The sequence below is a fragment of the Streptopelia decaocto genome (assembly GCF_964273445.1).
Source record: "Streptopelia decaocto genome assembly, chromosome: 9".
Lineage (NCBI taxonomy): Eukaryota > Metazoa > Chordata > Aves > Columbiformes > Columbidae > Streptopelia > Streptopelia decaocto.
Genome location: NC_138664.1, coordinates 12543770 through 12565078, shown reverse-complemented (window position 1 = coordinate 12565078; position 21309 = coordinate 12543770). Strand labels below are relative to the sequence as shown.

At 56.3% G+C, this 21309-nt stretch overlaps 1 protein-coding gene across 5 annotated transcripts in view; it reads left to right on the top strand.

Moving 5' to 3' along the window:
* The first annotated feature begins 6522 nt into the window (after positions 1-6522).
* TLE3 (TLE family member 3, transcriptional corepressor) overlaps positions 6523-21309 on the top strand; it is a 28905-nt gene continuing 14118 nt past the window's right edge. For 2 of the 5 annotated variants that reach the window (XM_082061053.1, XM_082061052.1), the window contains exons 1-7: positions 6565-6707; positions 7162-7295; positions 7364-7464; positions 7569-7632; positions 8498-8542; positions 16609-16671; positions 17088-17162. In XM_082061053.1, coding sequence (XP_081917179.1) covers positions 7272-7295; positions 7364-7464; positions 7569-7632; positions 8498-8542; positions 16609-16671; positions 17088-17162 — 372 coding nt within the window. In that variant the 5' untranslated portion in view covers positions 6565-6707; positions 7162-7271. Of the gene's footprint in view, positions 6708-7161; positions 7296-7363; positions 7465-7568; positions 7633-8497; positions 8543-16608; positions 16672-17087; positions 17193-21309 lie in introns of all 5 variants that reach the window. The other 3 variants (XM_082061051.1, XM_082061050.1, XM_082061054.1) reach the window with 2 other exon arrangements.

Below are 21309 nucleotides of genomic sequence, written 5' to 3'. Positions count from 1 at the left end.
ATGGCTGTTCTGGTGAAATACTCGCTTTCCAAATATCTGCAGTTAATGCTGAGGAGAAGAGCAAACTTCTATAGAATTTAGCAATAATAAAAGGAAAACAATCACTTTAATATTGTCCTCCTTCCTTGGCTAAACCTTTAGTCATGCCAAGCCTTGCTGGGTTTGCGCAGGCAGAACCCTGTGATGGTTTATGGGCCGCAGCCCTGATTCAGCAGGTTGCTTGTGAGCATCCCCAGGCCTGAGCCCAGCAGCTCCCGCAGCCGAGGACACGGAGCTTCCCAGCCAGGCTGCCCGGCCCCGCTGCCAGCCCAGCGCTGGGGCCGCCGTCCCGCGTCCCTCCCGCTCCCCGAGCCGCTCGTTCGGTGGCCACCGGCGGGGCGGGGGCGGTGGCCGTGCGCGCAGGCAGCATCTGCAGCCGCGCTTGGCAGGACAGACAGTAACATCATCCCTGAGCGAAACTGCGGAGTTTCTGCTGAGTCACAGGCACCCGGGAATGGGGAGAGCAATTACAGGCGAAAACTGGGAAGGCATCCCAAACAAATTGGTTATAATTAACAAGTAGAAGAGTAACACCAGTAATACCATTAGCAGGCCCAAAATCCATTTGCAATATAATATCTATAATTAGACAGTGTACAGCAAAAGCCTGTGCAGAGTTGCTGGCCCCGGCAGGGAGGGCAGGGCAGCGTGGGGAGCGGGGTGCCCGTGGCCTGGGCTCTGGAGACCATGAGCATCTGCCACCACCTGCCAGTGACCTTGCTCTGGCCATGGCTGGTGAGGCGCTGGCTCTGGTGCCTGGAGAGACTCCGTGGGCACGGCAGAACCTGCTCTCCCTGCCAGGCTCTCTGTGCCCTCCTCTGTCCGAGTGCAGCCTGGCTGGAAATATCAATAAGCACCCAGTGTTGCTGTCTGGAGAACTGGCACAGCGTTGGAGCCCCAGTGCAAACAGTTGAGTGTGCGAGGCCAGCGCTGCTCGGGGCTCTGCACCCACCTTCTGCCCAAGCACCGCTGCGGGTCATGGCTGGGCTTGTCTGGGGTCCCTGCATGCTGGGAACAGTCAGAGAGGCAGGCAGGGGCACAAACACCACTGTCTTGTCTGCCCAGATCTCTCGGATGCCCTGCTTTCCCCATCTGGGTTTGGACAACAGCGAGCTGTTTCATAGAGCCAGCAGTGCCGAAGCCGCTGGGTTTGGACCTGAGCTGAGGCTAAATCCTGTTAGTGAGTCCTGGGCCTGGTCCCTTCACCTGCTCCTCCTGTTGGTCCCAGCTTCTTGGCCAAAACTTTGCAAATAAGTGGATGAGCTGATGTTTTCCCGGCAGGTGGGACACCTGAGTCCGGCTCTTCTGACCTGTCTGTGCTGCCAGGAGGCTCCTGGAGATTCATCTCCTCACACCTCTAGTCCCAGCCACAGGGAATGGGAGAGAAAAAATGTGCTCATGAGGCTCAGGCCGTTGTTTGGTGCTGTCAGGAGTTTGTGGCAGGTCCCCAGCATGTTTGCTGCCCCCCGGCTCCCCTGCCTGGGCAGCCCCCGCTGGCAGCAGCACCAGAGCCACTGGGCTGGGCGGGCACAGGGATTGCTCAAGCAGATCCTGCGGATGAGGGTGAGGTCAATGGAGTTTTGCTTGTGAAAGGACGGGGTAGCCGAGGCCTGTTGTGGCAACATCAGCAACCACCACTCGTCCCTGTCTGTCCGCTGCTGTGCTCGGAAACTTCCGGCAGGTTCCGCGGGTGTGCAAGGGTGCCCGTGGCTGTTGAGGGCAACGTGATCGCAGCACTGCCCGCTGCCCCAAAATTTGCTCTGAAGAGGGAAGAAGGAGAAAATGGAAAAGCTCAAATCATCCCAAGGAGCAGGAACACCCAAAACTAAAAGAGGCTTTTGCTGTCCCCAGCCTTGGGGGATACTGGTGCCAGCAGCGGCCACAGGACTGAACCCTGCTTTGCCGGGGGGCTGTGAAAACTTACTGCCAAGAGCAGATAAACCCGAGCTTCTCCACAAAGCAAAATAAACTTGCTGATAGCTCTCCTGGCTCTCAGCTCGGTCATTAGTATGCGTTTCGCTGCCTTCCCAGCTCTGAAATCCTTGTTTAGATAAACTTGAAAGCTAAAGGAAATTTGGCAGGCAGGGTCCTGCCCTGCACGGAGGGCAGATAGTGTCACCTGAAATGTAAACACACACTATTGACTGGGGCTGGGACTGGCTTGTCAATGATAAAGCCACCGCTGGGGCGGCTGCGTCAGGCGGGGAGCAGCGCAGGGCGAGTCCAGCTGCTCACGGAGGCCAAGGAGGCAGAAATGGAGGCGACCTTGGGACCGGTGGGTGCACGTGTGTGTAAGTCTGTGTGCATGTGTGTGCACATGTGTGTGCACGTGTGTGCATCTCTGCACAAGTGTGCACACAGGTTTCTCCTCTTTTCTCTGCTACCTTCTCTGCACCCTACCAGCAAATCCAGGTGGCCTGACGGAGGTGTGCTGAAGCCATAACCAGCTGCATCCAGGGTTCATGGGACAAACAGTGTAAGAGGAGGAGACGAAAAGTAATGAGCAGGTTTCTTTCTCCCATTTTCTCCAGCTTTACCACAGCCCCAAGACAGCCTGGCCCTGAGAGCAGGGCTATGGGGGGCTCTGGGCACCCCCCGAGCAGCTAGGGACAGCATTGGGGCCACTGGGACCAGCCAAGGGTGGCTGATGCGGGAGCATCGGGTGTGGGAGGATGGCTCTTCCCCGCACAGGCTGCTCAGGAAGGGGAAGGGCAACTCAGACGGTTTCCCTGAAGGGCGGCATCGTGGTGGGGACAGGATGGTGTCACAACACCCCGTGCCCAGAAGCTGAGCCCAAGGTTTCTCCCTGGACAGGGAGGGTGGGGACATGTCCTGTGTCCTTTTTCTGGCTGTGGAGCCTCACAGGGTGCTCACCTGGGCACCCTGGCACCCCAGCACTGGGGAGGGGACACATCCCGCCCAAAACCAGCAGTGACATCTGAAGGAGGGGTCACCGTGTCACCCTGAAGGACCCCGATGCTTCCTGCACTCCGCTGTCCCCGGGCTGCTCCATTGCCATGTCCGCATGGGGACCAGCCCTTTGCCAGCATCCGAACGATGTGCACGGGGCTGAGCATCCCCGGAGCCCTCGGCCTCATCCTCACCCTCACCTGGGGGTGTTGGCTGCCCCAGCTTGGGCAGCAATGCTCGGAAGGAGACAAGGACCCCCTCCCGTGTTCCCCTTCTGTCCCGCACCTCCTGCACAGGAGGGATGTGACGTCCCTGGCCTGTGGTGACAAAGGCGTCTCACAGCAGCACTGGCTGGGGGAGGAGATGGTGGCTTCTCCTGCTGAGGCTTTTTCTAAGATTGCTAAGAAAAAAAAACAAACAGAAAAATAATTTATGGGAAAAGATTATTGCTTATAATTGGGATGTGCAAATATCAATTTAAGTAGATTTTAAATCAATATGAACCAGAACTTTTCCTTTCACCCCAATAGTTCTTTGTTTTCTTATTTTTCTTTTCCAACCAGGTGAGTTTTAATAAGCTAAAATAAAACATCTGCTATTTCAGTACAGTCCTAGTGTGAGGAATATCAATTAACGAGAGGCATTTTCGGTCATTTGAGTTCACCACAACAACGCTGGAGCTATGACTAGATGGAAATGTGAAGAAAATTACAACCTTTTCGGGGAAACCATTAAATAAAAATCAGAATTTGTCCATAAGTACCACTGGGGGAGGGAAGCAACTCATCTAATGTGTTCTATTTTGAGCAATGAAATGAATTTTCAGTGCAAAACCACTGCTTTCCCTTCCTCTGCCTGTATCCCCATGTCCACTGAATTAGGCTCCAGAAAGCCCCTGGGGCAGAGGGTCTGGCTCAGCCCCCCTGCTGCAATCACCCCATTTTCTGCACTTTTCCAGCCCAGTGAGGTGCAGAGCCAGAACCAACGGGGACCATGGATGCTCCAGCATCATGTGCTCCAGCAGCACTGAACCTGGACCTGCTGCAGCTCCAGCGCGAGCACCAACCTGCCGGGGGGAGCGTCAATTCCCCTTCCCCAGCCATGAAAAATGAACAAATTGGTGCGAACCCAAGCGCTGAGGCCGAAGTGCAGCAGTTTTGAGAATGATCACAGATCGCTCCATCCTATATCAGCCTCGGCAGTGTGTCGGTGACGAGCGATGGTGTGTGTCCCATCCCTGAGGCCTCGTGCAGGGGAGGATTTTCGGGTGCTGCCGCCTCTGCTTTGCCGTTCTCCGAGGACTGGGAGCACCCATCACTTTTCTCCACTAAATACATGTCACCTTGGATGTACAGAGCAGAGCGAGCTGCCAGGGCGAGCCCTTCACAGGAAGAATAAGCACTGCTTTCACCGCTAATTTTGCCAGGGTGACTAATTGCCATTAATTTTTGATGTTTCTGTGGGCACAGGCGGTCCTGGGAGCACCCGTGGTGTGGCTCAAAGTGCCGTGTGCCCGTGATCTCCCATGTTGGTTTGCATGGGTGCTCTCCCAGTGTCTGCTGGGGCTGGAGTGCTGGGGAGGCTGTGCTCCCCAATGTGAACGCCAATATGCACCCCATGTGCACCCCATGGAGTGCAGGGACTTTGCAGAGAGTTGCTGACTCTACGGAGGAAAAGGAAAGAAAAGTAAAAGGGAAGTAAAATTTTAAAATTAGCAGGAGAGGGAGGAAAATGGGAAGGAGGCCGAAAGGGCGAGGAGGCTGTGAGGGGAGCGCGGTGGCTCCGGCTCCGGTGGCGGATTCCGCACCGGGTTTCGCGCCGCGCCCGCCGCCTCGGCCGGTCCCCACGTGGGGGCAGGGCGGGGCCGGCCGCGGCGGCCAATGGGCAGCGCCCGGCCCTGACACTTCTTGTCACGTCAACAGCCGGAACGCACCCAATTAGCGGCGGTGCCGCGGGGGGGCTCCGGGCTGGGGGACCTCCCTGCACCGGGCTGGGGGACACCCCCTGCTACCCCCAGCCCCGGGGGCTCAGCGGGGACACTCTGCTCCTGCCCAGCCCCCACCCGGCGGGGCACCGCGGCCGGGGGACACACACGTTACCGGCCCCCTGCGCAGCAGCGTGGGGTGCATTTTGGGGGGGGCTGTTGGTTCCCCCTCTCCCCCCCGCCCTTTTTTATTATTTAAATGGATACGTTTCATTACTGGGGGAGAAAAAACCTAAAATATTCGTTTGATACACAAAATCAAATTGATATTTAGCCTCTGCTTACTTTTTCACGCACGGCTGCCTCCGCCGCGGCACTGACAGATTGTTTGAGCTGGAGGAAGAGCCGTTCCGAGCTCATTAAGCCGCCGGCCCGGGCGGGATTTGCAAGCGGGGGCTGAACAGCAGCGGCATTTGTCAGCGCTCCGGCCCCGCGTGGCTTTGATTGACAGCACCCTCCCCGCCGCGGCAACCCGCAGCGACTCAGCCAATAGTGTTGGAGCAAGGCCGGTTCGTCTCTTTTTTATTGGTCAGGGGGTGGGGTTTGTTGGAGGGTACCCACGTGGGGCGGGGAGGCTCCGTGTGACGTAAGGGACAGGAGCCATTTTGTGTCTCGGAGCCGGGCCCACCCGTGCGGTCGCGGTTCCCTCTGGTCCCCGCACGGAGCTCGGCCGAGCGTGGGGGCTTCTCGCCCCCAGCCCCGCTGTGGGGGGCTGGGCTCGCCGGTGTGCACAGGCGGCTCGGCGGGGCTGCAGGCCGGGTGTCCCCCCCGCAAACGCGGCGGGAGCGTGTCACGTTAATGACATTAGCCGTGTTGCTCATTAAAGCCGCTCGGACTTGAAAGAAGGCGCTGGCGGGGGGGAAGCAGAAAGCGCCGGTTCCCGCCCCGAGCACCGGGCAGGGCTCGGCACATCAAAGGGGCGAGGGGAGGGCCGGTGGAGGCAGCGCCGCCATCCCGCCGGCCTCTCGGTGCGGGCGGGGAGGGGACAGACAAGCCTCCCGCACCGATCGGTACCGCGGCTGGCGAAGTGCGAAACGCTAAAGTGACAAAGCGGTTCTGTTTGTTTTATAGCGCCTAATTGGGCTGCTCTGCCGACCTAATGAGATTACGGGCAGAGCGATCCCTCACCGGCTGCGGAGGAACCGTGCGCGACCGCCCGGAGCCCCGGGGCCGCGCGCTCCCGCCGCCAGGGGAGCCGGGGGGCGGGGCTTGCAAAAGGGGGCGTGTCCTGCGTGGGGGGGGCGTGGCGCGGGGACCGCCTCGCCGCTCTCTCTCGCTTCACTGTTTCAGACACAAGCTGGCATTGTGACGTCACCGCCGGCGGCGCCCAGTCAGCGTGCCGCTTGCTCCCGCCCCACGTGGGTCCGCCGCCTCGCCATTGGCCGGCGTCGGAGAGGCCGCCCGGGTTTTGTTCCCCCTCCCCGCCGCCCCGCTTCGCCTGAGCGCTCTGGCGGCGGCGGCGCGGACCGCGTGCTCCGGCGCTGCCTCTGTCCGCGGCGGCATCGCGGGGTCGGGCGGGCCCCGCTCCGTAGCACCGGCGGCCTCAGTCTCCGCCCCGCGCCCGGGAAACCCCCCCGCGCACCCTCGGACCCCGTGGAGCGGCAGCATGGCTTGTGGAGTTACGGCGATGCCGGCTGGACGGAGCTGAACGGTCGCCCCCGGGGCGGGGGGAGCCGCGGCGGAGACGCTTCGCATGTCCGCGGCGCCCGGGAAGTCGGATGTGTACGGCCTTCTTCCCCCCTCCTCCTCTCCTCCATGGCCGTCGTGCTCCGGCGTTAGTTCCTGGCTTTGCTTCCCCCTTCTTCTCGCAGCAGGAATACCGCGGGATCCTCCTTCCTCCGGGGCTGTTTTGGTTGCGTTTTGTTGTTGTTGCTTTTTGAAATTTTTCGGGGGGTGTTTTTTAATATATATATATATATATATTTTTTTTTTTTTTTTTTTTTTTTTGAGAGCGAGTGCCGGAAGAGGGGGGGAGGTGAGGAAGCGGAGGACCGCGGAGCGAGGCGGCCGGGGGGTCGGCACCTGGCCCCGGCGGTTGCGGGCGGCTCGGCTCAGCGGGGCTGGGCTGGGCTCCGCGGCCGCGCAGCGCCTCCCCGCCGGTGCGGTGATTTGCGCGGAGTGGGGGGAGGCTCACAGCGAGCCGGGCCGGCCGGGCCCGCTCCCCCCTCGCCCCCCCGCCCTCCCTCCTCCGCCCCCCGCACGGACTTTCCTCTCGTCTCTTTGTTCAGTTCTCGGCCTCTCCGGGAGCGCTCCGTGGCCGGCGGGCAGCAGCGCACGTCGCGATCGCCGTAGCGAGGCACGGCGCGGCTGGCTCCAGTGACCGCGCCCCAGCCCTGCCATGTACCCCCAGGGCCGGCACCCGGTGAGTCCCGCTGCCCCCGACCCTCCGCCACCCCTGGGTCCCCCGGTGCTGAGCGCCTCTCCCCGCAGGCTCCGCACCAGCCGGGCCAACCGGGCTTCAAATTCACCGTGGCCGAGTCCTGCGATCGGATCAAGGACGAGTTCCAGTTCCTGCAAGCCCAGTACCACAGGTGAGCCCGGGGGGGCCGGGGCGCGGCCGCGAGCAGCGCCGCTCCCCTCCTTTCCCCCGCCCCCCCTGCCCGCCGGGTCTCACCCTCCGCTCTGCCCCCCCCAGCCTGAAAGTGGAGTATGATAAACTGGCGAACGAGAAGACAGAAATGCAGCGCCATTACGTTATGGTAAGAGACTTTAATCAGATTTCGGATCAGGCTGTAAATGTCATTAGCTGGTCGCCCAGCCGTGCGCTGGGAAAGGGAGGCGGGGGGGGTACACCCCCAGGGAACGGGCAGCTGCGTGCCCGGGGACCCCCCACCCGCCTTGGGGGGGCTGCCCGCCCTGCCCGGGCACCGCGCAGACCCAGCCGGCTGGAAGCGCGGTAGCAAGTTTCCTATTAACCCCTTTCTGCTATCAGCCCCCGGGGGTGCAGGGAGAGAGGGGGGGCGGCAGGAGCTCTGGGGGGCGTCCCTGGGGATACTGGGTGGGGAGGGTGAGTACGGGCTGTCCCCACTTGCTGCCCCGGGGCGCTCGGTGCATGCGGTGAGGCCACCCCGAAGCTTCCCAGGGCATGCCCCTCGCCCGGGGAAAATGGGCTCTTTTGTAGCCGCAGAAGCCTTTTTTAGCACCCCCTTTCCCGGCGGGGGGGCAGGGGCCGGGGCACTCCCTGGTCTCCCGGCAGCAGTGCTGGACCCGGGGGGGGAATAAATCCACCCCCCCAGTGAGAAACTGGGGTTTTGGCCAGACTACGAGCTGTACCTGTTCTGCCAGGGCTGTGCAGACGCCTGTCACACAGCTCTGCGCCTCTTTGTTTTTCTAAGTAGCTTAGGAGGAGAAAACAGGAGTAAAAAGGAGTGTCCTCTTGTTAAATGCATGCCGGTTAAACACTATAAGCATCTGCTTATTATAAGGTATAATTTCCTTGGCTACAAATGCTGTAAGCGTAGTTTTGACCGGGATGCTTTCTGGTAATGACCTTATGCAAATACCTTATGTTAAATTAATTCAAGATTTTCTTGGCTCTTTTTTTTTTTTTTTTTAATTCCCCAGTACTATGAAATGTCGTATGGTTTGAATATTGAAATGCACAAACAGGTGAGTAATTTAAAGGGGGAAGTTGTGATTGATTGATCTCCTGTTGCCCTTTTCTCAATGTGAGATAAAATAGGCCCTGATTGCACTAAATGGGGCATAAGTGCTGAAGTCAGGGATGTGACTCCAGGTGAGAGCTTGTGGCCCGGCAGTTCTGTTGGGAACTGTAGGTTTATGGCAAGCCGGTGGGATTTTTGCCTATATTCATGAGAAACTTAGGCTTTGAAAAGAGTGTTTGTGAGAAGAGGTGAAAATAGCTTTGCTGTCGGTGCTGGGAGGTCGGTACCTGGAATAGCACGTTCCCGGCACTCGGAAAACACTGTTATCTCCCACGTTTTCCTCTGGTTTTGTTGTTGGTACAACACGACTGTTTCTAAGGTCATACTCCTGATACTCGCCGGGCTGTAGCGTGAGACTTAGAAGGGAGTTATCGTCGGGGATACCAGTATCTTATGGTGTGTTGCTCAATGTCATGGATTTGTCTTTGCATCTGGAAAATGAAGCAATGTTTGGTACGTTTTTTTTTTTTTTCTGGTCTCCTCTGATATGTAACTTGCCTGAAGGAAAAATATAGAAGGCCATAGCAGAATGTGGTGTGCTACCTTGATAAGATTATAGTTAAAGAGCCTAAAGGCTGGGCACATGATGGTAAAACTTAAAGGAATAAAGTTATTATTGAGATTAGACCTGATTATTTGTGCTGCTGCTGCTTACTGGTTTTAGAAGTAGTTCTAATTAAGAACTTAAGGCAGATAGAAATTGACATCAACTTTGCAATTCGCAAATCAGCCTCATTCAACTCTGAGGTGGTTTTGCTTAACAGTAGTATTGCCCTCCTAGGTAAAGTCTCGTTAGCCGACTGATGAAATTCAAAGCAGCCTGTCTGTGAATCTGCCTCCTCTTCTTTAGCTTTCTGCTAAGTAGTGGCAGGGTAACAAAAATAATTATTGCTTAGTGTTCAGTTTTTTAAAAATATCTTCTTCCATGCAGATAATCCCGACTTGTTTCTCTCTCTGGCTTCTGCCTGGACAGAAGTGGCTTGTGGTGTTGCTGGGGGGGCTGTGCAGAGCTGGGGTCCCCCCCGGGGCATGTGGGGCTGGTGTGCAGCTCGGGGAGCCCTTGGGCACCGTTTGGCCTTGGTGCAGCTGGGAATGCTCCTCAATGCAGAATTTGTGCCTAGGCCTGTGGTGGCCTCCTGTGAGGACCCCATCCCCGCTTTGCACGTGTCCCAAGGGACACGGACCCTGTGGCTCCTTTTGAAGTGCTGGAGGATGAGGGTGATGCCAGCGCAGGCTCCTTCCAAGAGAGGGGGTGCCCCTTGCTGCCTGGCTGCTGGGAGTTGAGTGGCTTCGCTCCGTGCAAACGCTGGGAGATGCTGAAATAATGCACCAAGATATTGAGCTTTTTGTCTTGGTGAGGCTTTGGAAGCAATTGGCTGTTTCCAGAGAGGTGCAGCATGTTTTCCGCCAGTCCGTGGCTGTAACAAAAGCGTGGTCTGAGAGGTTTTGTGGGTCGGGACTTGGGGTGAGACCCCGTTGGGTCTCTGGCTTCGTTGGTGTGCGGATGGCACGGTCTGCCGTCTTGCAGTGTGACCATGCAGCTCTAGCGTGTCTTCCCCGTGGTGTTTGGCGAGGCAAAGCGGCTGGGATGCTTTTGGAGGGAACTGAGAAGCCTCAGAGTGCCCAGGGGCACTTTTCCGTGGTGCTGGTGCAGGCAGAGCTGCCGCTGCCCCTGGTGACCCGGATTTTTCGGGGTGGCCGGTCCCACGCCGGGTGGTGCAGCCGGGGAAGCCCTGCGTGGTCTGTGCCTTGCTGGGAGCCGCCTCGCAGCTCCGCAGATCAATCTTTGCCGGATGATTCCAGCCTGTGCTGAGCATCTCCCGCCTGCTTTAGTTGTTCCTGGTGACATATGCTGCGTGCCTGGTGCTGGGCTGATGGGGGGGGGAGTTTGGGGAGGTGAAACTGTCTTGTTTAATTGACAGCAATGTGCATGGTGCTGGAGGAAAACAAAGCAGCCAGAGCTGCTTCCAATGCGCTCCCAGGCGAAAATGGGGTGAGAGGGAGTGGAGGGATAGGAGGGACGGGGAGCTTGGTCCAAGTGGGTGCTGGGGAGGGTTCCTTCTCTTTGGGGCTGCAGCATCCCCCAAAAGGCATCCAGCTGCTAATTGCAGCGTGGTCCTGCCTGCATCTGGTGGAGGGTGGCTAGTCCTGAACAAACAAGTTTATCAGCTGACCTGTTTAGCGGTTGACTTGTGTTTATCTGCACACAATCAAGTAGACTGAAGTGCCTGAATTATTCATGCAGTGTCCTGCCCTCCAGACTTGACTGCTTGTGATTACATCTGCTTGAGACAAACATTGATGGATACTTCATCTTTAAGCAAAAGGGGATTGTCTGTCTGTGGGCTTATATAACAGATTATCTCTTCTACGCTGAATATTAAGTGTGTGCATATGTGGCTGCATGTGGGTTTTTTTTTTTTTTCCTTTCTTCTCATTTTGTTTCTCGTTAAGACAAAAATGTAGTTTCATAAACAACTCCATATGCAAGGAAATATTTAGGAAGTGACTACCCACTTTGTTGCATATACCGCAGTGAATTGCTCCTTACATCAGTGTTCCTGCTGAATGAAGCGCTCTCTTATCCTGGCTTGGCTTTCTTCAACCTGAGGCTGCTTGGGAGTTTTCTTTTTAAACCTGAGTGGAACTTTTTTTTCTTTTAAGGTTAATTGATTTTTACAAAAGAAACATTTGTTTCCCTGTTGGTTTTGCATTGTTTTTGTTCAGATCTCTGTAGATAATTGCTGAATGCAACTGGAGGGAATAACAAATCCAAAAGAAAAACTAATTTTGCATGGGGGAATGGGACACCTTGGCGGGGAGAACCTTTGTACTGATTTTTTTTTTTTTATGGCTGAGAACTCTCCACATAAGCACTTCTTGTTTTTGTGCTTAAATACTTTAATGCTTGGAACAAACCTAAACTCTCCTGACACTTCCATGGGAAGAGAGGCATGCTTTTTTTTTTTGATTTTTTCTCTAGAATATTCCAAGAACACAATATACTTTCTGTCATGCTCATTAGCCAGGAGTGCCAGGTAATAATTTGCCAAATACTTCAGAAGCCAAGTAATTTGTTAGCGTGATAGTCTCAGGTCTCCTAAGGTGGAAGGAAGAGCTGTCAGCTGAACCTCTCCCTGGCTTCATGGGAGCCCTGGTGGATTTTTGGGGGCCCTGGGTGGGCTCTGGTCCCCACAGCCCGGGTGCGGGTGGTAATTGTGTAGTGAGGGGTTGTGGCCCACCCCTCCACACCCCCTCCCTGAATTTAATTCTCATCAGCGAAGCTCTCTACTTTGCTAATAACGATAGCAGCCACAAATAGCTTTCAACATGCCATTGACAGCCTGGCTGGAGAGAGCACTTGAAATCCTGGGAGACAGCTGAAAGTGCCCGTAATTGTGCGCCGGAGTGAGAACCACACTGCTCAAGGGCCTGATTTTCATGTGCTTAAAGAGACAATATCCTGGTTTCAACAAATGCTTCTGGTGCTTCACCGCTGGTGTGATTTACGCCGGGATTTACTCCGGGTGGTTCTCCGACCGCCCCTGCCACCCGCTGCCAAGGCAGGGGTCTGGGGTGGCTCTGGGGGGGTGTGGTGGTGCAGATCTGTCTCAGAAACGTTGCTGGGGTGTATGTAGGGTGACCAGTGGTTTTGGAGCTGGGGAGGATGCTGGGGGGACTGGTGGACGAGTACTTTTCTTGGGAGTCTTGGGTGAGCTGTGGGATGATGCTGGTGCCACATTCCTGCATCCAGTGGGCCAGTGCCTTGGGCACCGGCCCAGCCTCATCTCTGCGGGTGCTTGGGCTGGTGGTGGGAAGTATTGATAATGTTTTGCCGTGTTTTTCAAGAGGAGGAAGGCTCAGTGGAGTGATGCTGTGTGTTCAGGCCCTTGTCTCCAGCCTGCATTCCATCCTTTAAATCAATAAGCAAGGGCATGTTGGAGGTTGGTCTGGTGTGGTCTACAGTGTGTTTCAAAGGTGCACCTGAAGTGGCCTGGTCTGGTGTGACTCATTTCCAAATTGTGTGGGTTCATGGTGGGTCTGTCCCGTGTGGGGTGTGAGTTGGGGTGCAGGCGTTTGGGGAGGCTGGGGGTGCTCCCGGCAGGGAGCTGCAGGATTGGTTTTTGCAAACGCTTCCATCCCTGGAGCACAGCTGGTGCTGGGAACCCAGAAGGGGTTTGGGTCCAGTCCTACCCCCCGAGGGTGCAGGGATGCAGCAATGGGGCTGGGGCAGCCCTGCAGCTCCCCTTTGCTTGGTCAGCTAGGGGCAGGGCAGATACATTATGGCACATCAGGCATCTCTGTTGTCCAGAGTGATGTCTGCAGGGGTCTCCCTGCATCCCTCACCCTGGCTGGGAGCTGGGGCTCCGCTTGCCCTTGCGCGCTTTGGGTGATTTTTAAGGTGGCTCCTTTCAACTCTGCTCTGCGTATCCTGTGACTGATGGCCGGCAGCGTTATTTTTAAACTTCCCTCTGCCACATCCAGGTGTAAAGACGAGAAGCTGGGGTGGGTGGGGGCAGCAGCTATTTAACACCATGCTGCTGGTGCAGCCCAGGCCCCACCATGGCTCCAGCCGCCACAGTCCTGCCCTTCGGTGCTTTGGGTGCTGGGAGCTGCTCTGGCCATTTTCAGAGCGGGTGGCAGGATCCGCAGCCTGTGGCTGAGCGGTCTCTCTTGATTTATAGCCAGTGCAAATGTTTTCTCTGATCCCTCCCTCCTGGCGGAACATCACCCGGAGTGTTTCTCGTCTCGCAGCAGGTCAGGTTCCCAGCAGGGACGGGGGGATTAGTTGGGATTTCAGGTTCTCCTGACTCCTTGCCCTTTTTAACGAGGGGAACGAAGCTGCCGTTGCCATCGTGCTGCCTGGGGTGAGTGTCCCGGGAGGGGCTGCCGCGGGTGCTGTGCTGGGGGTGCCTCTCCTGGGGTGCCCTGTGCTGCCTCCCATCTTTTATCCACCGTGGGTGTGCAGCCCACGCCTGGCGATGTGTGCTGTGGTCCAGCGAAGATGCAGGGCGCTGGGAGGGGATGCGCAGGCTGGGATTGCCATGGCAACCCGCGGTGGGGAATGGAGGTTTTTCTTGGCAGGAGCAGCTGGGGGGGGCTCCATGGCTCTGGGGTGAGGTGATGAATGAGCCCTGTTATGGGGAGGCTGTTGGGCATGAAACCCTCTCCTGTTCCCGGCATGCCGGAAGATCCCCTTTCGCTCCCGATTAAACTTTTAATGGGGACTACTAGAGTTTAATATGCTGGGGAATGGGAAAAGTTAAAGTGAACAAATATTTAAATATCATTGAATCTTGCGTTAAAAGGAAACCTCATGGTTGTAAACATAATATTTTGGACATCTAATATCTTACTCACTGAATCCCACGTGGGAAGTCTCTCTCTTTGCAGAGCATGAAGCTTTTCTTCAAATCTCTGTTGGAAGTTTGGACGGAATTGGATGTAAACACGGAGGCAATGGGGCTTTGTGCATCTTTTTTTGGATTGTGTTAGTGCTTGATGATGCCCAGGGAAAACCCAGCACCGTCCCTCCCTCCTCTGCAGAGGTGACCTGTTTGGATGCTGGATTTTTTCCTGTACACCTAAATGGCCTTTGCGACGTGTAGCAGGAGGGACTGCTTGTACTGGCACTGCTGTTTTCACCTCAAAAAATGATTGAATTTATTCTAGAATTTGTTGGGGGCTGGAAAGAAAGAGCTCGCAGGAGAAGCAGCCATGCTGGAGGAGCAATCCGCCGAGCGCTTGTTACTTCCAGAATCCAATAGGCTTCATCTGAAGGAATAAATATTTAATGGAGCTGCAGTTTATATATAATCTTAATCGATGCATCAGTGCCAAAAAGGCCTTTAAAGAGGCTTACCTATTGCTGAGCAGCATGTGATGGGAGCAGCGGGGTGGCTATCAGTAGCCCTGTGTTGCTGAGGGGCTGGTGGCATGCACAGCACCAACCCCGCTCCTCGGGCAGGGAGGATCATGCGGCACCCGCTGAGCCCCCTGTCCCCGCTCCTGGGTCCGTGATAATCTCAGCGGCTGCGGCTCTCGCGTAGCAGTAGCCAAGGTACCTGAGTCCAAACCCTTGTTGTCCCAGATGCCTCTGTGTGACCCCGCGCGCCAGCACGCTCCCCCGACCTCGGGAAGGGCTAATAACAGCGTCAGGTGTAACCCGAGCACCAGGCGCTTTCGGAAAAGACGACGGCCAGAAATATCCCCGTTGCTTTGAAGCCGAAACCGGCGATGGCCGTGTGAAGGTGCTGCGGTAGCACAAGTGGGGGACTTGAGGGACTCTGGGCAGCGAGTCCCTGGGTCCACTGGCCACAGGGTCTCACGGGGTTGTTCCCTTCATTGGGTGAGCCTGGGCTTGTGGAGGATTGGGGTTGTCCTGGGGCGTGTTGGTTGTGCTCTTGCCTCAGTCTCTACCTCAGGTTAGTTTTGTAGTAACACCAGTGTACCCCAGCCCATCTCCTCAAAGGAAGGGTTGTGATCTGGTTTTTTGTTTGTTTTCCTCCAAACTATGATATTTTATTTTTTTGGTTTTGTTTTTTTTTTCTTGCAGTGTTTGAGAGCAGGTGGAGCTGAGAGCCCCGCTCTGGGTCAGCACCCTCTGGGACTGGGATTAAAAATCAGAGTTGCTGTAGGGCTCGTCCTGGGGGTGCTGTGGGGCTGAGTGGTGGGGCCGGGGGGGATGAAGCCTCAGGGTGCTGCAGGTGGAAACAGTGATTTGGGGAGCACACTGAGGCAATCCAAGCTGGGGGTGGCTGCTGGCCGTCTTGGGGATGAGGCACCTTGCCGACATGGAGGCTGGAGCGAGACCCAGTTAATCACTTATGTTATTGATAACGAGCTGCTCAGGGCTGTCGGAAGGAATTTCTGGGCGTTTGATTGTGTGCCAGGGCTCGGCTCCGGCCATTGTTGCGGCGCTGAATCCTCGCGGCTGCTGGGGCCGTGTTTGAGTTGGACCCAACGCTGTTTTAACAGCTGCCGGGGCCGGCAGAGCAGCCGGCGTTAACTCCTGGGAGCCCGGGGAGCATCGCAGGGCAGCACCCCCGGCACTGCGCTGCTGCTCGCCCCAACCTCTGCTGTGGTTATCGCTCCAGGAAAACGTTATTCCGAGTTAATGGAGGTGGTGCAGAAACCACCGTTTGACAGCGTAGGTTTGTTGTTAAATTCACCCATAATGTGGTCAAGCCGATGAGTGTAAATAGTAATGGGTTAAATTTCCTGACTGTGAGGACGGCAGAAGGAACTCGAGTGGCTTTAGTTTGGGTGGGGAAGGACCTCGCGGTGCTGGGAGCGGTGCAGCCCTCGCTGTTGGCCCAACACTCTGCACGGGCGCTGTGTGTTTGCTGAGTTTCTTCTGAAGAAACCCAACACCCGCAGATAAGCGCTGGGAGCGGGAAGCGATGGCCGGGGCTGTCCTGGCTGGGTGCGCAAAAGGGATTTTGTGTGATCTGGCCTGTTTGGAAAGCGTTGGCTGCTCTAAGGACGGGGAGCCGTGTCAGCGCCTGGCTGCCTTCTCCCGGAGCCAGGGACGTCCGGGCTGGCACAAAGCTGGGGGGGCTGGTCTGTGATGCTTGGTCCCACAGCGGGAAGGGGACCGAGGTGTCCCCAGAGTGCGGAGAGTGGGGCTGTGTCCCTGTGCTGGCCAGCACAGAACATGTGAGGAGGTGCTTTTGTTGTCTCTTTTGGAAACTGCTGCTTCCTCTTGTGTGACTGGGAGGGGACGGGGAAGGGGATGCACGGGAGGGGGATGCAGATAAGGGAATGGGGATGTACAAGGTGGGACAGGGAAGGGGATGCACAGGGGGAAGATGGGGAGGAAGATGCAGGGAAAGGCAAGTGGAGGGTGCACAGGAGGGGACAAGGAGGGAGATGCAGGGAAGGGGACAGGGAAGGGGATGCACAGGAGGGGGTGGGGGAGGATTCTCGGTGCTGCTGCCGGGAAGCCTCGTGCAGTCTGTGGCAGGCTGCTTGGTACTGACTGTTGTTTTTCTTCTTCCCTTTTTTCAGACAGAAATTGCTAAAAGACTGAATACCATTTTAGCCCAGATCATGCCTTTTCTGTCACAAGAGGTAAGCAGGTTTTCACACCCCAGATGGGGGATGTTGCTTCTCCCTGGGGTTTCCCCAGGAAGGCAGTGCTGTGAGGTCCTGTGGGTGGGATCAGACCTGTCCCCACCAAACTTGCGGTTTGGGGGTGTGGGGCTGCTTGGGTTCCATGTGTGTTACAAAACTCTCGGGATAGGGAAGAACCAGACCCATGAGGGGCTTTACTCAGCTGTGGGGGTCTGCACCAAACCCAAAGAGCAAAAAAGGTGTCAAGGGGCTGCTCTGGCTCCCCCTGCACCCCATGAGCAGAGAGATGTGTTCAGGCTCCTGCTCTCATGAGCAAAATATAGACAAAAAAGGGCTGACAACTTATGGGGGTTTGTGCCTCTGCTTGAAGCCCCGTGCCCAGCTCTGACCTGTCCGTGTGTCTGTCCCCGCAGCACCAACAGCAAGTCGCACAGGCTGTTGAGCGTGCCAAGCAAGTGACAATGACGGAGTTGAATGCTATCATCGGGGTACGTGGACTTCCCAATCTGCCTCTCACCGTGTGTATACCCCTTTTATTCCTATCATTTACCATGACCAGAGGCAATCCTGCGCTCAGGGGCGGTTCAAGACGGGCGGCTCGCAGCCCCCCAGCTGTCCCACAGCCCCCCCAAACCACCAAAACTCCCCCAATCTGGCATCAAGCGAGACAGGGGGTGGCGGAGGCCACTTGGGCAGCCCAGTCCCCGTCCCCAGGCGCTAATGCAACCCCAGGAGCCCCCGCTTCCAAATTTGATGTTCTCCACAAGGGTTTGGTGCCCAGTGCCCTCCCGGAGCCCCTGAGCCCAGGCATGTCTCTGCGTGTGCTGTTGATGTGAAATGTTCTGTAAACCTGCCGGAGTTGTAGTTCCATGCATTGACTTACCCGCTCCTGTCTGACCGGGCTCTCTCTCTTGCAGATCTTGGGTGGGATTTTTTTAAGATTAACAATTTTTGTCTCTTTAATGGATGTAACGGTCTCAGTCCTGCAGCAAACCTGCTCTGTGTTGGGGCTCCCTGAACCCTGGGACATCAGTGTCCCCAACCTGCGTCCTGGGGAGGTGGCTCCTCTGGGTTTAGGTGTTTATTTTCCAGAAAATACTGACTTTTAATTTCATTTTTTGAGTAACTATTTGCACTTCTTTCTTAAGCTACAAGGATCTTTGTGATTCTTTGCATTTAACTTGCTTTTACATGCATTTTTCTGGTGTTATGAGTAGTACTAAGTGCAGAACTGGGCTCTGGGCTCCTGAGGACAGTGGTGGGTCCCCAGGGCTGGGACACGTGTGGTGGTGGCGCTTGGGGACCGGTGTCAGCTCAGGCGTGTGTCTGGTTGGGTCGGTGCTGGGGTGATGGGCAGCGCCGCGCCCCCTGTGCCCCATCCCTGGGCTGGGGGTGACCCGGGGTGTCGGTGACGGGGACAGTGGTGAGGGAGGTGATGAGCTGCTTGAGGTCACAGGCAGGAGCCCAGGCAGCTGGAAGCAGATATTGGAATTCAATTAAGGTAAATGAGCGGGGCCCCTGACCCCCATTTTCAAGGTAATTGCTTCCTCAGATCAGAGTGAGTGTTGCCCCGTCATTAAGCAGCCAGGCATTTAATCGCTGTGACTGATGGGTTTGCAGGAGCTGGTGCAGGCAGGATGGGCAGCGGGGACCGTCTCCTCTACTGCACCCAGCGAGGCAGGGACAGGGGTGCCCCCCCATACTGCCCCGTGCTTCAGTGGCTGAATAGGGGACAGGGCTGGTCCCTGAGCGTGGCTGGTCCCCAAGCTGTGCTGCACACCCCGGGCAGATGCGGAGCTGGTTTGGGTGTCAGGCCTATGTTGCTCGCTGGCGGCTGCACCTGCCCCTGTGTTCCCCCAAGACATGAAACCAAGAGGAGTTTTGGTTTTGTTTTTTTTCCAGCAAACAGAATTTCTCGCCTTTGTGCATGCAGTGCTTTGTTTTTGTAGGGTTGCTCATGTGGGGCAGGTCACTTGGGGTGTGTTTATTCTCAGGTGGAAGGGGCAGCGCGCTGGGGTGTGCACGGATCCTCACCCTGTGTCCTGCGGGGACGGGTGGCTCTGCTGTCCCTGACATGCCTTGCAGCAGGACAAGACGACTCTATTTGTAAACTGCACCAGTGTCTTGGTGCAGGTGCTGCAAACAAAATCAACACACACACACACACACACACACACACACACACACACAAAAAGCACCAAATCATTAGAACCTTTTTTTTAATTTCCCCTTTTGAGGTCAAGAACTGTTAATTTTATGCATCTAGGCCATTGTCTCACAGTTCCTCTGCTTCAGGCTTCTGTGAAATTGAGCCCTTGATTTGGTTATAGCTCTGGAAATGATTAGACTACTTTACTAAATTTAACGCAAGTGGTGAACTTAAGTGGTGAACCATTAAATCGGTTAACAAAGGCATGAAGCATGATGTACATAATCCAATTAAAAACACTCTACGTACGAGATATTCCTTGCCAGCCTTTCTCGTAAATCGTAACCTCCTTCGTATCTTAACCATATTTGTCTAGCACATGCTGAGGGACCCCAGGAGGAAAACATCTCTGTGTCTGTGCATCTCCCACCAGACCCAGGCGATGCTGATGTCCCTGATGTCACCCAGGGCTATGTTTGCTGCAGGCTCATGTCCTGGGCTCTGTGGGGATGTCACTCTGGTCTGGGCTCCTGCCAGCAGATGAGAAGCCCCAGTGTTGCATCCTGAGGGGTTCTGAACTTGCCATTCAGCTTGGGGACGCTGGGGAGGTGTCGGGAGGGTCCCTGGCCATGGAAAGCTGCCCCAGGTCCTCGCTTGTCCCACACCATGTGCCCGGCTTTGTTGGGCAGGACCTTGATCCTGCTCAGAGCTGAGCACCCTGTCATGTCCCTGCCATGGGCTGGGGTGTAAGGCATCTGCTCAGGGGGCTGTCTGCAGGTGCTGGGCTGTTTTTTTTTTTTGGGCGATGAAGGTGACCTAAGAGCTCCTTCAGCCTGCCCTCCCCCAGGCTATTGGCAAGAAGCCTCCACAGGATGTGTTTTTAAAAACAACCTTTTTCAAGGAAGGGAATAAGTGGCAGGGGAGGGAATTTGGGCTTTTCAGCAGAGAAGATGCCAAGCGAGCAGCGTTACTGAGCTCTGCAGCATCCCTCTGTGCTGGGAGGTCCCAGGCGGGTTTTATCGCCCTCCGTGGAGTCTCCAGATGTGATTCCTGAGCACAGCACAGGACGGATGAGGATTGCCTGCTGCCTGGGACAACAGACACAGGAGAGCGATACAGCCGGGATGGCCGTGGGGAGCCGCGAGCGGAGCCTGGGACCCTCCAGCACAATGGGGACGTGCGCTGGGATTGTCATCTTGTCATCTTCTCCTTGCCGTGGGAGTGACCTGGCCGGGACGTGACTCCTTACAGCAGTGTCAGGATGGAGGTCTGCAGCTCATGGTGTCATCCTTGCTACCCCGTGGAGATGCGTTGGACAGAGGGACGAGACTTCAAACCAGCAAGGAGACTTTCCAGATGGATTCTGCTCACTGGTTTCTGCCTGCCAAAGGGGAGAAAAACACCTTTAAACCTTATCTTGAGCCACAGTGGGATGTTGTGTCTTGACATTTGTTTCCACCCCCTGTACTGGAGCGGGGCTGCTACATGGGGGCTGGGACCCTGCGGGGACAGTTCCCCAGTTCACCAAGCCGTTGGATGAGTGCGTTTGTCAGCAGCTTAAAAAAGAAAAGGAAGGAACCGGCAGTTTTCTGCCCTGTTGGAGAACGAGGCTCAGGGTGGTGATTATTCCTGCCTTCACCGCTGGTGCTGCTGCGATTGCTTGTGGTGGAGCCATGTTGTCTCCCGGGGCCATGAGCCCCATTGATGTCGGGGGCTGGAGTGTTGCTGTGTGGACCCAGGGTGCCCAAGGGACCATGTCCCTCTTCTGGGTTCCTGCTGCTGCCGGGGCTGGAGAGCTGTGGAGAGGAGCACTGTGCAGCGCTGGTGGTTCTGCCCACCGTGGGAGCTGTAAATAGCTGAGGATAAAGCATCGGATCCCTGCACATCCCAGTGCCATGGTAATGGGCACCGCTGGAGAGCTTGCGGGAGAGGATTTCACTGTGCTGGAAACCACCGGGGGCTGTTCTCCAGGGTGATGCTCTGCTGTAATGGCCAGCCCTGCCTCTTGCTTAAATGGGTGAAATCACGTGAGGCTGGGACTGGAAAGAGCATCATTGATTCCAGCAAGAGCTGAGGCTGTTCCCCTGGCCATGCTGCTGGGGGGATTGATCTTGGTATGTGTGCGTGGCCGGGAGACGGGGACTGTGCTCTGTGCTGTCGAGGGACATGCTGGCACGGTGCTGATACCATCAGGAGAGCCCTGGGGACACCCTCACTGTGCTCCCTCTGCCCTGCCAGCCAGCAGTCCTACTGCCCTACGTGTGTGGGTTTGGGGACACCCCTCAAACAGGGCACCTGAGGATGCTCCCCCCTCTGCACTGTGGATGCAGCAGCCCAGCAGAAGCTGAAAGCTCCTGCTGCTAAGGACACAGTGATTTATGCTTTTCCTGTAACAGCACTGCAGAGGCCTAATTGCCTCCTTGATTTGGCTTCTGCCACAGCTGAGACCTCTGTGCTGCCCGCAGGAACCTGTGTTGTTCAGATAA